The following is a 13,047-nucleotide window of genomic DNA, read 5'->3' as shown; positions in this document are numbered from 1 at the left end:
AAGCTGACAATTTTAGAGAGCTCAGATTCGGGTGGTGTACCTGTCCTTGGTGAATGTGGAGGTTAGAGAACTAGCCTCAAGACTTGGCACCAAATTTACAACGAAAAAGTCTTGAGGCTAGTTCTCTAACCTCCACATTCACTTGTTTACCAGGCACGTTTTTTGACTACGTGCGACGACTGAGGCACCAACCTCTAGAATATATAAATACGGATAAACTCTACAGAAACCGAGTGCTTAGGATAACAGTTCTGTTGGTACCTGTCCTTGGGACATTGTGAGTAGAGCTGGGTGTTGACGCAGGCGAATAGGTGGCTGGACAGAGAGGCGGTGAAGGTCCGTGAACCAGTGCTGCCTCTGCCAGAATGGGGCGATCAGAATCAGAGTGCAGGGCTCCGACTTCATCTTCCTGAGAACCCTGGGTATCAGTGGGAATGGCGGAAAGGCGTACGCAAAGATGTTGCACCATGCGATGGAAAAAGTATTTCCGAGGGTTCCTGGTTGGTGATGCCTGCTTGCGAAGCTTGGGCATTTGGCGTTGTTTCTCTTGGCAAAGAGGTCTATTCGCGGAGTTCCCCATTCCGCAAAGAGGTGTTCCAGCACTTCCATGTCTAGTTCCCATTTCGTGGGATGGAGATCCCTGTCTGCTCAGAGCATCCGCCAAGACGTTGTCCTTGCCCGGGACGTACTCTGCTTTTAGCGTTATCCCGTGTTCCACAAGCCAGTTCCAGACCCTTTGCGATTCTCGAGATAGTGAGAGCGATCGCGCCCCCCCTGCTTGTTTAGGTAGTGCATCGTCGTAGTGTTGCCTGTTCTGACGAGCACTGGGGAGTTTTGAATGCGTGGCAGGAAGGCTTGTAGAGCTAGGAAGACCGCTCTTAACTCCAATAGGTTGATGTGGAGCTGGGTTTCCTGTTCTGTCCACTTGCCATTGATCTGGGGTTCTTGGAGGACCGCTCCCCAGCCTTCTAGGGATGCGTCCGTTGTTATCACATGTGGCTCCGCGGGAAGCAGGAACGGCAGTCCCTTTGACAGGTGTTTGAACGATCTCCACCACTGTAAGTGGTTGACCATGTTTCGAGTGACTCGTATGCGGTCCTCGAATGATCCTGTACTTTGTGTCTATTGGTTCGTCAGCTCCTCCTGGAGTGGGTGCATCTTGAGGCGGCAGTGGGGTATGAGCATGATACATGAGGACATCATGCAGAGGAGAGACTTGAAGGTTCGGACCGGTAAAGTCTTCCTTGATGCCACGGACGTGGCCAGGGAGATGAGTTTGGCCTTCCTTTCCTGGGAAGGAAAAGCCTTGGCACTTTTCGTGTCCAGTGTCACCCCAAGAAATGCAATGATCTTGTTTGGCTCCAGTGCAGACTTCTCGCAGTTGAGGGTCAAATCTAGACGCTGGAAAATATCCAGACAGGCGCTGGAGGATTTGGCTGCGCCCATCGCGGATGGTGCCTTCACCAGCCAGTCGTCCAGGTATGGGAAGACCTGGTGTCCTTGTTGACGAAGGAAAGCCACCACGGGTGAGAGGCATTTGGTAAATATCCGTGGGGCAGATTTGAGGCCAAACGGGAGGACACAAAATTGGTAGTGCTGCCCGCTACAGCAAATCTGAGGATGGGAACGTGGTAGTAAGCGTCCTGCAGGTCTAAGGACGTCATATAGTCCCCTTCCTCCAATAGTCCCAGGATCTCTTGGAGCGTCACCATACGGAACAATTGTTTCCTTAGGAACACATTGAGTGCCCCGAGGTCCAGGATTGGTCTCCACTTTTTTACTTTGTGGATCAGGAAGAAGTGGGAGTAAAAACCTTTTCCTTTGTGGGTTGGTGGAACTCTCTCTATCGCTCCCTTCTGTAGCATGGAAGAGATTTCCTGCAGAAGCAATCGTAGGTGCCTGTGGGACCGTTTGCGAGGTGGTGTTGTCGGGGGAATCGTGACAAATTCTAGGGAATGTCCGAATTGAATGAGCTGGAGCACCCACCGATCTGTTATCAATTTCCAATTTTCGAGGAAGTGTGTGAGCTTTCCTCCAATTTTGAATAAGTTTGATGGTGGATGGACTGGCCATTGACACAAGTCATTGGCGGTTGCCAGCAGGTCTTTTCTGGTTCTTCCCTCTGTAATTAGACTTGCCGTAGGAAGTCTGCCGCCCTTGCTGCTGTTGTCGCGGTTGGTATTGCGTTTTATTTTAGCTGTATGAATAGGAGGACCTGTTCTGATAAGTGCCTCTATAAGAAGAGTGTCCTCTAGTTTTGTTTCCACGAAAGGACTGGTTCCGGAATTGCAGTGTTCCAAGGGCTTTGGCAGTGTCCGTGTCTTTCTTGATAGTAGTTAAGGCCTCATCAATCTTTTCCCCGAAGAGATGTTGGCCGTCATAGGGCATATCAATAATCTTCGTCTGCACCTCCTGGCGGAAAGAGGTGTCTTTGAGCCAGCCTTGTCTTCTGAGCACAGCAGCACCTGCCAGTTGCCTAAAACCGGTCATGCCAACGTCCATTGCGCAGTCAATGAGCTCGGAGGCAGATGTCCGGCCTTCTAAGAGGAGTGATTGAGCTTCCTCCTTAACATCCTCTGGCAGGTGAGATAGGTAAGGTGCAATATCTGCCCAGAGTTGCCGATTGTAGCGGCCCAGGAGTGCTATGGAATTTGCCACCTTTACTGTCATGGCCGACGTGGTGGAAAAACGCTTGCCAATAGCATCCAGTTTTCTGCCTTCCTTGTCAGGTGGTGTTGACAGAGGCGATGCTGGGTTACGTGAATTTTTCTGTGCCGCCTGGGTTACCACAGAATCTGCCTTGGGGTGACCTGTGAGGCATTCCGGCGCTGATGAAGTCGCCTTGTATTTCTTTTCAAGCCTGGGTACCACTACTTGGATTGACGCTGGTGTTTGCATCAGTAATTTCCCTTGCTTCCATATAAAGTCAATGAATTGACTTAGTTGTCTTTTTAGCTTGTTCCTTGAAGTCGTATAGGAAGCACTCGGTTTCCTGAGATTCCATAGTCATGTGGAATCGTTTGGCTGCGCGCTCTACAAGGTTATGGAATCCACCAATATCAGCGGGTGGTGATTCTGAGGACTGTGGTTCTGGGGAGGCCGGAGAGGGAGCAATATAGTCTTGATCTACGTCTGGGACAGACTCGTCGTCACGGACCTCGCCCTCTTCCTGATCCACTTCTTCGTCATCAGACGATTGAATAACTTGCAGTGGCTCTTGTTCCCCACTGATCGCCAGCGGTGGCGGCTTGTGTAGGGCCAATGGAGTGGGTGCGTGTACAGATGTAGGTACAAGCGTAGTGGGTTTTTCCGGAAACCGCTGTTTATAGTCCTGTATTAAGAATTGCAGGTCTGATACAATGGCCGCTCGTAGGCACACCATCGGTGTAACTTGTGTGCGGACTTGAGTGTGGACTGTATGTTCCACATGTTCCACCTCCTCCATTTCCTCATCCGTGCTTTGGCACTTGACCACAAGGTCTGATGGACTTGTGGCTTGTGTGTACAACTCTTCCTCCGACTCTTCACCTTGAAGCAGGCAGGTTGGAGGTAGCTCTTGCACCTTACTGGGTGACGTCAGGTCTGGTGTAATTGGTTTCCTCGAGCTTTTGGTGCCAATAAGGGCTGTCTGTGGCGGCAAGGTATCCATGGCTTGAGATAGCAGCCCAGACTCTTTCCATTTCCCTGTTGGCGTTGTCAGATGTGGTGCCGATGACGACTGTGCATTTCCAGGGGTCGTCGACGACTTCGACGACTGCGTCTTCGTCGACATTACCTTCGTCAACGGTATTTTCTCCATCGCCGACGGTGTCCCCGTCGACGGCGTCCTCGTCAACCGTGTCCCCGTCGACGGAATTCTTGTCGACGTGTCCTTCGTCGACGGGATGATCTTCGTCGACGGTACAATCGTCGACGACTTTGACTTCGTCGTCGACTTCATCGTCGACGATAAGGTCTTCGTCGTCGATGGTAAAAATGGAATGGTCGACGACACTGGCCTACTCGCCGTCAATGAAGGCATCGTCTTCGTCGTCGATGAGGAGGCCGACGATGCTGTCGTCGTCGACACTGTCGTCGTCTAATCAGTTTTTTGCGCTGAAGAGACAATCGACGCTGTCGTCGTCAAGGTCAGCGGTGGCTTCCTGGGGACAGGAAGGTCCTTGCCAGACACTGAGGTTTTGCCCTCTGAGGACTTCTTGAGAGTCTTCTTAGGAGGGGTGTCTGAGGGGCTAGGGGAAGTAACCCTGGCCTCTTCAAGGAAAATTGCGAGGTTCCAGAGATACTCTCACCTTCTTCTGACTCCAAGTCGTCTGTCCTCTTCTTAAGCCTGTCCAGCCAGAGCAGCAGGCGTCCTTCACGGTCTTTAAGGGTCTTATTTGAGAAGGTCCTACATATTTTACAGTCCTTGGCTTGATGGTGAGGGTAGAGGCAGTACAAGCAGGTTTGATGCTTGTCCTCTACATGGCGCCTTTTCTTTCCACACGAGGAACAGGCCCTGAAGAGACCCTTTTTCTGGGCATCAGCCCTAATGTAGTAAGATAAGATAAGTAAATTCGTTTTTTGAAGATACAAAATCTGAGAGACCTAGGCTCCTGACAGGAAGGTTCTAGAAGGAGGTGGTAGCTGATTGGTTGGTTTCTTTACTTTGGTCCTTTTTACAAACGGACATAGATAGGCCACTAAGGTGGGACCCTTGGGCCTACTCTAGTTTGGTCCTCTTTACAAAAGGAAGTGGATAGGCCACTAAGGTGGGATCCGTAGGCCTATTTTTCTCTATGTATGTCTATAGGACATTACTTTTTTATATACCGGAGGCTCCCGTCTCGACGACGGGGGATGATTCAGGCATGTGAATCTATGAAAGACACCCAAATACTGGATAACGTATAGTTTCTTACCAGTTGGTGTAGTTTTGCAGCTTGAAGACTTTCGGGATTCACTAGCGATCCCACCCTCCTCTACCAGAAAGATGAGACAGGAGGAAAGGGGGGGTTAAACTGCACACATAACTAAATGGATCAGCAAACGAAGATAACACAAGACAAGAAAAAAAAATCTTAAGATCACTACCAAATGTGGGAGTTTCTGCAGGAAGCGCGTCGATGTCACGAAGGACACCAAATGGTGGTGTGTCGACGCCCACCTTGGCCAGCCTGTGCTGTTTGAGAAGCAGATATAACTACCCCTTACTGAGACACAGTGGCATTACTGCTGTACGCAATCCGGTGCCCTTACACCAAATTACCGACTTACATGGACACATTTTAACTTCGTACAAAGTATGTTTTGCATACCAGTCCAATTATTCAGAATATGTATTGCAGAAGATGTACAATGCTTCAGGTGATCCACTCTAACAGCTACATTTTCCTCCATCTTGCCTGGGCATGCCCTGTAGTTAGCATCTTTTGGTCAGATATCTAGAACGTTATTGCAGTGATTTACAGGATATAACCCACTGCGATCCTTGCTAGTGGCTCTCCTAGGCTACGTGAAAGACATTCTGCCTGCGACTTGACAATTAACGGTTGTCTTCTCCTCCTGGCTAAGTGCAGAGTTGCCATACACTGGGGTAGATGCCCTGCCCCACGGCTGCAGTGTGGGCTGCTGGACATAGCCTACTGACAGGAACAGTTTGAACACTACTGGGAGCTATTACCAGGGCACCTACGACCTAAAGATTTCTGGGCCCGTTGACAGGTAGAAGGTGGGCCTTAGGAAGATATGTCCAGTTTAGCTGAACATGTTGGACCTGATGTTTTAGCCTCTCCCCAAAGTGTTCATGTAATGCCTTAGACATGGTGTGCAAGTGTGCACGCCCCCCTGTTCCCGCCTGTTGGGCAGGTTCCATACTGTATTGTGACCTGTGGGCCTGGCTTTACCTATGCACTCAAATGTCTAGCAACTGCTACCATCTTTCATCCTATCTTGTTTGTAATGGCTTGTTGTGCGCACACTGTGTAAGCTTGATGCACAATTTTCTTTATATTGTTTCTTAGTTAGGAAATTATTTTTAAATTATAACAGGCACAACTGGCCTTTTATCATAAGTATAGCTACTTTAAAAAGCAAACCAATGGCAACTTTGGTAGGTAAACTACTTTAGTATTCTCTTCGCAGAAACTAATGTTTGAAGTACAGGCCATCACATACTGGAAACGTAGGTGATCTACTCGCAACCTTCTGCAGCAATAACAAAATGCTAAGTTTATTTAATGGAAATAACATATCAGAGATCTGACCAGACTGGTATATCCTAGTTTTAGTCTTTCAGAAAAGAAACAACTCGTAAAAAATAGAAAAGAGGGAGACCAGTACCTGTACATCTCAAGCTGAGAGTGCTGCTGCTGTAACCGATTCAACTCTTCATTTAAACTGGTGGATAAGCAGCTGGAGACCTGCAGCTCCTCTATTGCCCGGCTGGCTTCTCGACGCTGCACCTCAAGTTCTTGCTCCGTTTTCATTACTAATTCTTCCTTCTTTATTAGCTAAAACATGTGAAACAAGCTTTTACTTGAAACAGTAATGCATGGTTGAGTATTGGAAACAAACTAATATTACCCCAGGGGAGTTAATAATTTCACATTGATGAGTGACTTCCCAAGAATGTTGGTTTAATTATTTATCAAATATTTGCAGTAATTTTTATATTCTTACAACCATTCCATGTAGTATGTATCAGAAGCATTACACATATTGTTTAAAACAGCAGTGTCTTCTAATACAGGTTGTAATAAGTAGATATACTTTTTGAGAACAGTCTATTACCTGCTTTTAGATTTCATTTGACTTATCATAAATTCTCTATTGTAAGCTACAGTTTGCTCAAACCATGGAAAAGGGAAACTTACCCAAGAATGTGCAAAGCATATAAGGTGACACCTTAGAGCATCTCTATTTGATGTTGGGCAAAGAAGCGTTTTTGTAACCCACTGACGAGAAGCCAGACCTCGCTAAAGTGCATTACGTGTTAGACACGTTACGCACCTTAGCGAGTGCGACACTTTTAATTACACCACAATTCACTTAAAATATTTATTGTCACCTTCACATACTCATTGGTCCTGAGGAACGCCAGTTTTAATCAAAAGGCCTGGCTGAAACATGTAGACCACACAGGACAAAGGAGGTCATAATTCACTCCAACGCGTCAGTTTGCCTTTTTAGTTGCTAACAGGGGCCCAGTAATTAAAGTTTATCCATACACCCTCGGGGACTGGGACCCACTGTATAGCTTTTTTAATATTTCACTTTAACATTCACCAACACTGCACACTCAGCAAGTATACCAGCTCCTTCTGGAGTCGAAGCATGCCCGGGACACATTCGGTGTCACTGTGGTTGGCCCGATGATGAAGCATGCCACCAACTAGGTTGGTGGGTGAGGGCTTCATGACCAAACCAAATGGTTTGCCAACATACATACCCATTGAGTCCTTTTACACAACTTAGCTAGTCTTTCTTGATAAACTACATATAACCCAGGGGATCCGGACTAGCTTATCTAGTCCTCTCTCTCTGTTTTGATTTGATGATGTGTCTATATAAAGCATAGGGTTAAGGACTATGTACTAAGCATCACAGCCTAGTAAGGGGAACTTCACCATCGACCCCAACACATTGTAAATCACCTTTTAGAATCTAAGGGCAAAGCCGGGCCATGCACGGGATGCTGGAACTCATCTATAGAAAGCCATTAAAGTATATAGGCTGTACCTGGCATCAATTCTTGAGACAAAGTTTACACAGCAGTGCCTAATAAAGGTGTTATGCTGAAACCTCACCGAACATCAACAAGCGAACTTGCTTCTGACACAGACACCTTTGAAGTAGTCAGGCTGAGGATGTTTTTTAAAATGATCAAAAACTGATAGTGAACAAACCACCTCGGTAATGTCCCTTTCGTCAAAACATAACATTGCCTTTAGACCTATTCTTTGAATGCTTTACTGACTTTTTCAGAAATGTAATATCATTCCATTATACACTTTGTGCAGTTCTATTCCCAGCTTTGGGACAGCAAGTGAAGGATGCACACATGGACGGAGAAAACCCCACAAGTGTCCCTGACTGGTATTCCATTCTTGATTTACCACTGTCTAATTGGGTTTGAGGGCATGTAGGGCTCTGATCAGAATAGGTTTCCTGCACATCTCAGCAAGTTTGTACTTACTATTGTTTGCTGGTGGGGAAAACCATGACATTCTTGATCTCAGTCCTAAAAATCTACTTAGTAGTTTCCAGTATTCTTACAAAATTGTTCACCGTACTGCTATACAAAACAAGACGGGATTAAAAACACAAGCAATGAAATCTATAATTTTAGGGGGATACCTCATTTGGATATATAAAACCAATTTATACTGGGAATCAAGCTCTTTTATTGCAACACAAAGCTCTGCGGCATCTACTCATGCCTCCACAATACGGCAGTTCACGCTGTGATATCAGTTATGATCACGCTGAGAGACTGGCACTTTTGTGGTCCCCCCAGGAACTAGTCTACTCAATCTAGTACCCTGCAAGAACACCAACTAGACCGCCCAAACTGTCTCCAGTGTCCAGGGAGGTCTCGCTCTCTTCTTTCTTAATTTTAAATCTGTATTTGACATTTTTACTTGGTGCTTCTCTGCGCTTGACTAAGAAGCGCCAGAGATATTTTAATGTTTGTGCTTCTCTGCGCTTGACTAATAGGCGCCAGAGACTTGGGACCTGAGACTTCCTTAGCGCTCCTTAGCGCTTCGTTGCTCCTTCCCTCCTCCCCTACCACCGGACCGCCCTCGGCCGAGCATCGACGCCGAGGGCTGGGATCTTGCTTTGGCGGCCATATTGGGTGTGGGCCAGGCCGTTCACGCGCTCTAGCAGCGCTAAAAAAAGAACATTCACGACTCCGCGCAGCAGACGCGCCAAATCTGCGCCGGAGTCGTGCCAGAGTCCTGCCCGTCTATGCCCGTCAGCGTCCCGGAGGCGCTCGGAGTGGCAGGCGGGGCTCGGCCTTTTTTTTGTTTTGTGAATACTCTCTCTGACGCTGCTATGATTTGCTATTCACCACTGGACCTCCGCTCTTTTCAAAAGGCCTTATGTGCCTGTCATAAGGTTTTCCCTGGTCGATATAGGGGCAAGAGGAAATGTCCGGGCTGCGGCTGGTCTCTGGTCAGTGCCCCTGCCCCTATTGAAGTGACGGCATTGCTGCCGGTGCTTTGGTCAGATCATCAGCTGGCCTATTTTTATGTACCATGCATTAAGAAACCATCGAGCACCGCTCTGAGACATCAGGGACCAGTATCCAGGGCGTACCATCGGGTGACCCCGGAGATGCTGGCTAAGGCCTCTCTGGACCATCCCTTCCCTTTTACGGGCGATCTGGACACAAATTTAGACTCTTTGCAGCTGTGGCTGATGGACAGGTTGAACGATCTAGCCCCTGTGATTCCCCCCCGATAAACATCTAAACGGGTTTCTGCCCCCTGGTTCACCGAATCACTGTCGCATTCCCGTAGGCAGTGCAAAGTGGCCGAAAGGGCCTGGCGGTCACAGTATGATGCCGATGCTAGGCTTGTCTACAGAACAACGGTTAAAGCCTACCACCGGGAAATCCTCCAGGAGAAAAAAGGCTATTTCGCCAGGAGAATTCAGGCGACAGCCAACTCCTGTAAGGAGATCTTTACGATCGTTAGAGAATTCACGACTCCCCGATCTACTTCAACTCAGGCCGCCCCCTCTGAGTCATGGGTGTCTGCCCTCGCCAATTTTTTCACCACTAAGATAAAGCTGATCCAGGACTCTTTTCCCACGAGGCTGGTTGATGTTTTTCCCAGCCTCGTGGATGGGCCAGTTCCATCGATTCCTTCAGGTCCAGTCTTGGCGGTGTTTCCGCTATTTTCGACATCCTCGTCTTTGGCACTTATGGCTAATCTTAAATCTGGATCGCCTCTTGATCCGTGCCCGGCCAAATTCTTGGCGAAAATGGCGGCTATCGTAAATCCTTTGGCAAACCCGCTCTTGAATCTTTCTCTGAGTCGAGGGGTGGTCCCGCAGGCGTGGAAGCAGGCAATGGTCATTCCCCTCCTTAAGAAGCCCGGCCTTGCCCCTGAGTATCTCGCCAATTACAGGCCTATCTCGCTCCTTCCCGCACTGGTAAAGATCTTGGAGAAACATGTAGATATCGTGCTCTCCAACTTTTTGGAGTCCCACGATCTGCTACATTCCTCCCAATCTGGTTTCCGTCCCAATTAAAGCACCGAGACGGCGCTGTTGGAGGTGTCTGAAGCCATTAAAGAGTCGCTGGATTCGGGAGGCAAAGCCATGCTCGTCATGCTTGATCTGTCGGCGGCTTTTGACACCATCCCCCATGAGGGTCTCCTCGCCAGACTTTATGAGATCGGTCTGAGGGGGACGGTGCTCAGCTGGTTTAGATCTTTCCTGGCTGACCGACGACAAACGGTCTGGGCCTCTCCTAGTTCTGCCGAGATGCCGCCATTGGGAGTCGGAGTCCCTCAGGGCTCCGTGTTAAGCCCGACTCTCTTTAACATCTTCATGACCCCTCTGGCGACATTGGTGGAGTCCTTTGGGGCCCAGATCGTATCCTATGCTGACGATACCCAGCTCCTCTTTACATGCCGGAAAGGAGAAGATTTCGACGGAGAGAGTATCCGAGAGTGCTTTGGGGCTGTTTTCAAATGGTTCCAGCTAAACAGCCTCAAGTGCAACTCGGATAAATCTGAGATACTCTTCTTCGGCTGCTCACTTGACCCAGAGTGGCATGAATGGTGGCCTGCCGACATGTTCCCTCCAGCACATTCGTCCCAGTTAGCTAAGAATCTGGGAATTAAGATTGACAACGGGCTGACATTAAGATCCCAGGTTCTGGCTCTCTCGGGAACCTGTTTTGGCCTTCTCAAGATGCTCCGGAAGTTCTTCCCTCTGCTCTCTGAAGAGCATAGGAGGACCACGGTTCAGGCCTTAATCGGCTCAAGATTAGATTACTCCAACATACCATATCATGGCCGGCCGGAGTATCTCCTGCAACGCCTGCAGGTGGTCCAGAACGCGGCCGCGCGGGCCATCTTTGGCCTCCACAGGTGGGCCAGAGTCTCTAGCCTATTGCAGTCGCTCCATTGGCTGCCTATTCGGAAACTGATAGTGTTTAAGGCCTTGACACTGGCCCACAAGGCCTTGCATGCCTTGTGAGCTCAATATCTCCAAAGGAGGCTTGCCTTTTACCACCCGGCCCGATCCCTGAGATCTGAGTCTCTGTTCCTGGCTGTGGTTCCCTGAGTAAAAAAGGCCCGCACTGGAGGCCGCTCTTTCAGGCTGCTAGCTCCGCAGCTCTGGAACTCTCTTCCATTGACACTACGCAGTACATCTAATCTACTGGCTTTTAGGAAGGGCCTTAAAACATGGCTCTTTGCCCGGTAGTGTGCTTCCTCTCCATTGCTGGATTTTCCTTATTTTTCTGTAGTGGTCTTGCTTGTGTTGTGTGCCGTTTGTCTTTTCCGGTCACTAATTAAAGCGCCGGGACACTCCTTTGGAGTAGCCGTGTGCTATAGAAGACCAACTTAACATTAACATTAACAAAACAGGGAATCCAGCTCAATGTAGCCTGCATAATACGCCAGAGCTGCTGCTCTCTTTTGTAGCTTTAAAAGACCGCCATGGTCCAGCAGCCGCAGAATGCAAATTTAGCAAATTTTGCAGTCTACAGGGTTAACTTTGTCCTCTTCACTGGTTTACACAGTTTCCATTGATTAGTATGGAATGCAACTACAGCATAAAAGTGGAGGAATGGAATAGATTAAGGTAAGAATAGGATGCTGAAAAAAGCCTAAGAAGGTTCCTCAGCAACTAAAACAAACAAGTCAGCGCCGTATCCTCTTCCTGCTTCAACATTCTTCGCATGCTCAGAAAAACATTTCGCTGGATCCCCTCCGACACAAGGAAAACAGTCACCCACGCTCTGGTCACGAGCCGACTGGACTACGGAAACACCCTCTACGCAGGTACTACCGCAAAATTCCAGAAGAAACTCCAACGAATCCAAAACGCCTCAGCCAGACTCATATTAGACATCCCACGCAACGAACACATCTCTGATCACCTTAAAGACCTCCACTGGCTACCCGTCAATAAGAGGATCACTTTCCGACTGCTTACCCACGCACACAAATCACTCTACGACATCGGACCAGAATGCCTCAACTCACGACTGTCCTTCTACACCCCCTCCCGCCAACTACGTTCTTCCAACCAAGCCCTCACCACTGTACCTCGCATCAACAAGACCACCATGGGAGGCAGATCCTTTTCATACCTGGCTGCTAAAACATGGAACTCACTCCCCGCTTACCTTCGCCTTACCCAGAACCACCTAGCATTCAGAAAGCAACTTAAAACGTGGATATTTGACAAGTAATCCCCCTCCCCTTCCTAAGCGCCTTGAAACCCTCTGGGTATGTAGTGCGCTATATAAATTCTATGACTTGACTTGACTTGACTTGACTTGACTATGACTTGACTAAGCAGTTGATCGAAATGAAATAGCAGTCATTACCTCACAGCGTTGCTGATGCTCCTGATAAAACAGGTTCTATGATTTATCAAAGTTTAAGCTTAATATATTTTCATATTTTCAATCCTAATCTCTAGCCCTTTATTAGTTTTTTCCCCCAGAATTAAGCTAATATACTTTTGTTTAATGTATTATTTAATAAACTAGTCCACTGCAATGTTTGCTTCGAGTTATGAGTTGCTGTTGAAGCGCAAAGACCCAGAATACCAACTGTCAGAGTGCTGTTTTGTAGCGCTGTCTACAGCACAAGTGATGTACATAAAAGGACATAAATGCCAAGGTAAAACGAAGGCAGATTTACAGGACAAAAACATTATCATACCATATGTGGTCTACATAATGGACACAACCAAGTTTGGACTCTGGAGATACATGGCGCAGTATCAATAAGAGTGAAATGCACCAAATAATCAGCAGTTCATGTTGAGGACAGTTGTCGACTTACTCGAAAAATGACTCACTATTATATGAATAACAAG

The 13,047-nt window shown here is 47.9% G+C and overlaps 1 protein-coding gene across 2 annotated transcripts in view; it reads right to left on the bottom strand.

Annotated features, from left to right (window-relative positions):
* GOLGA1 (golgin A1) overlaps nt 1–13,047 on the bottom strand; it is a 491,231-nt gene that overhangs the window by 307,902 nt on the left and 170,282 nt on the right. For both annotated transcript variants that reach the window (XM_086920926.1, XM_086920927.1), the window contains one exon: nt 6,319–6,488. In XM_086920926.1, coding sequence (XP_086777052.1) covers nt 6,319–6,488 — 170 coding nt within the window. The remainder of the gene's footprint in view (nt 1–6,318; nt 6,489–13,047) is intronic.

The sequence above is a fragment of the Lissotriton vulgaris genome, chromosome 5 (assembly GCF_964263255.1).
Source record: "Lissotriton vulgaris chromosome 5, aLisVul1.2, whole genome shotgun sequence".
Lineage (NCBI taxonomy): Eukaryota > Metazoa > Chordata > Amphibia > Caudata > Salamandridae > Lissotriton > Lissotriton vulgaris.
The sequence above is the reverse complement of the archived record's forward strand: the minus strand, read 5'-3'. Positions and strand labels throughout refer to the sequence as shown.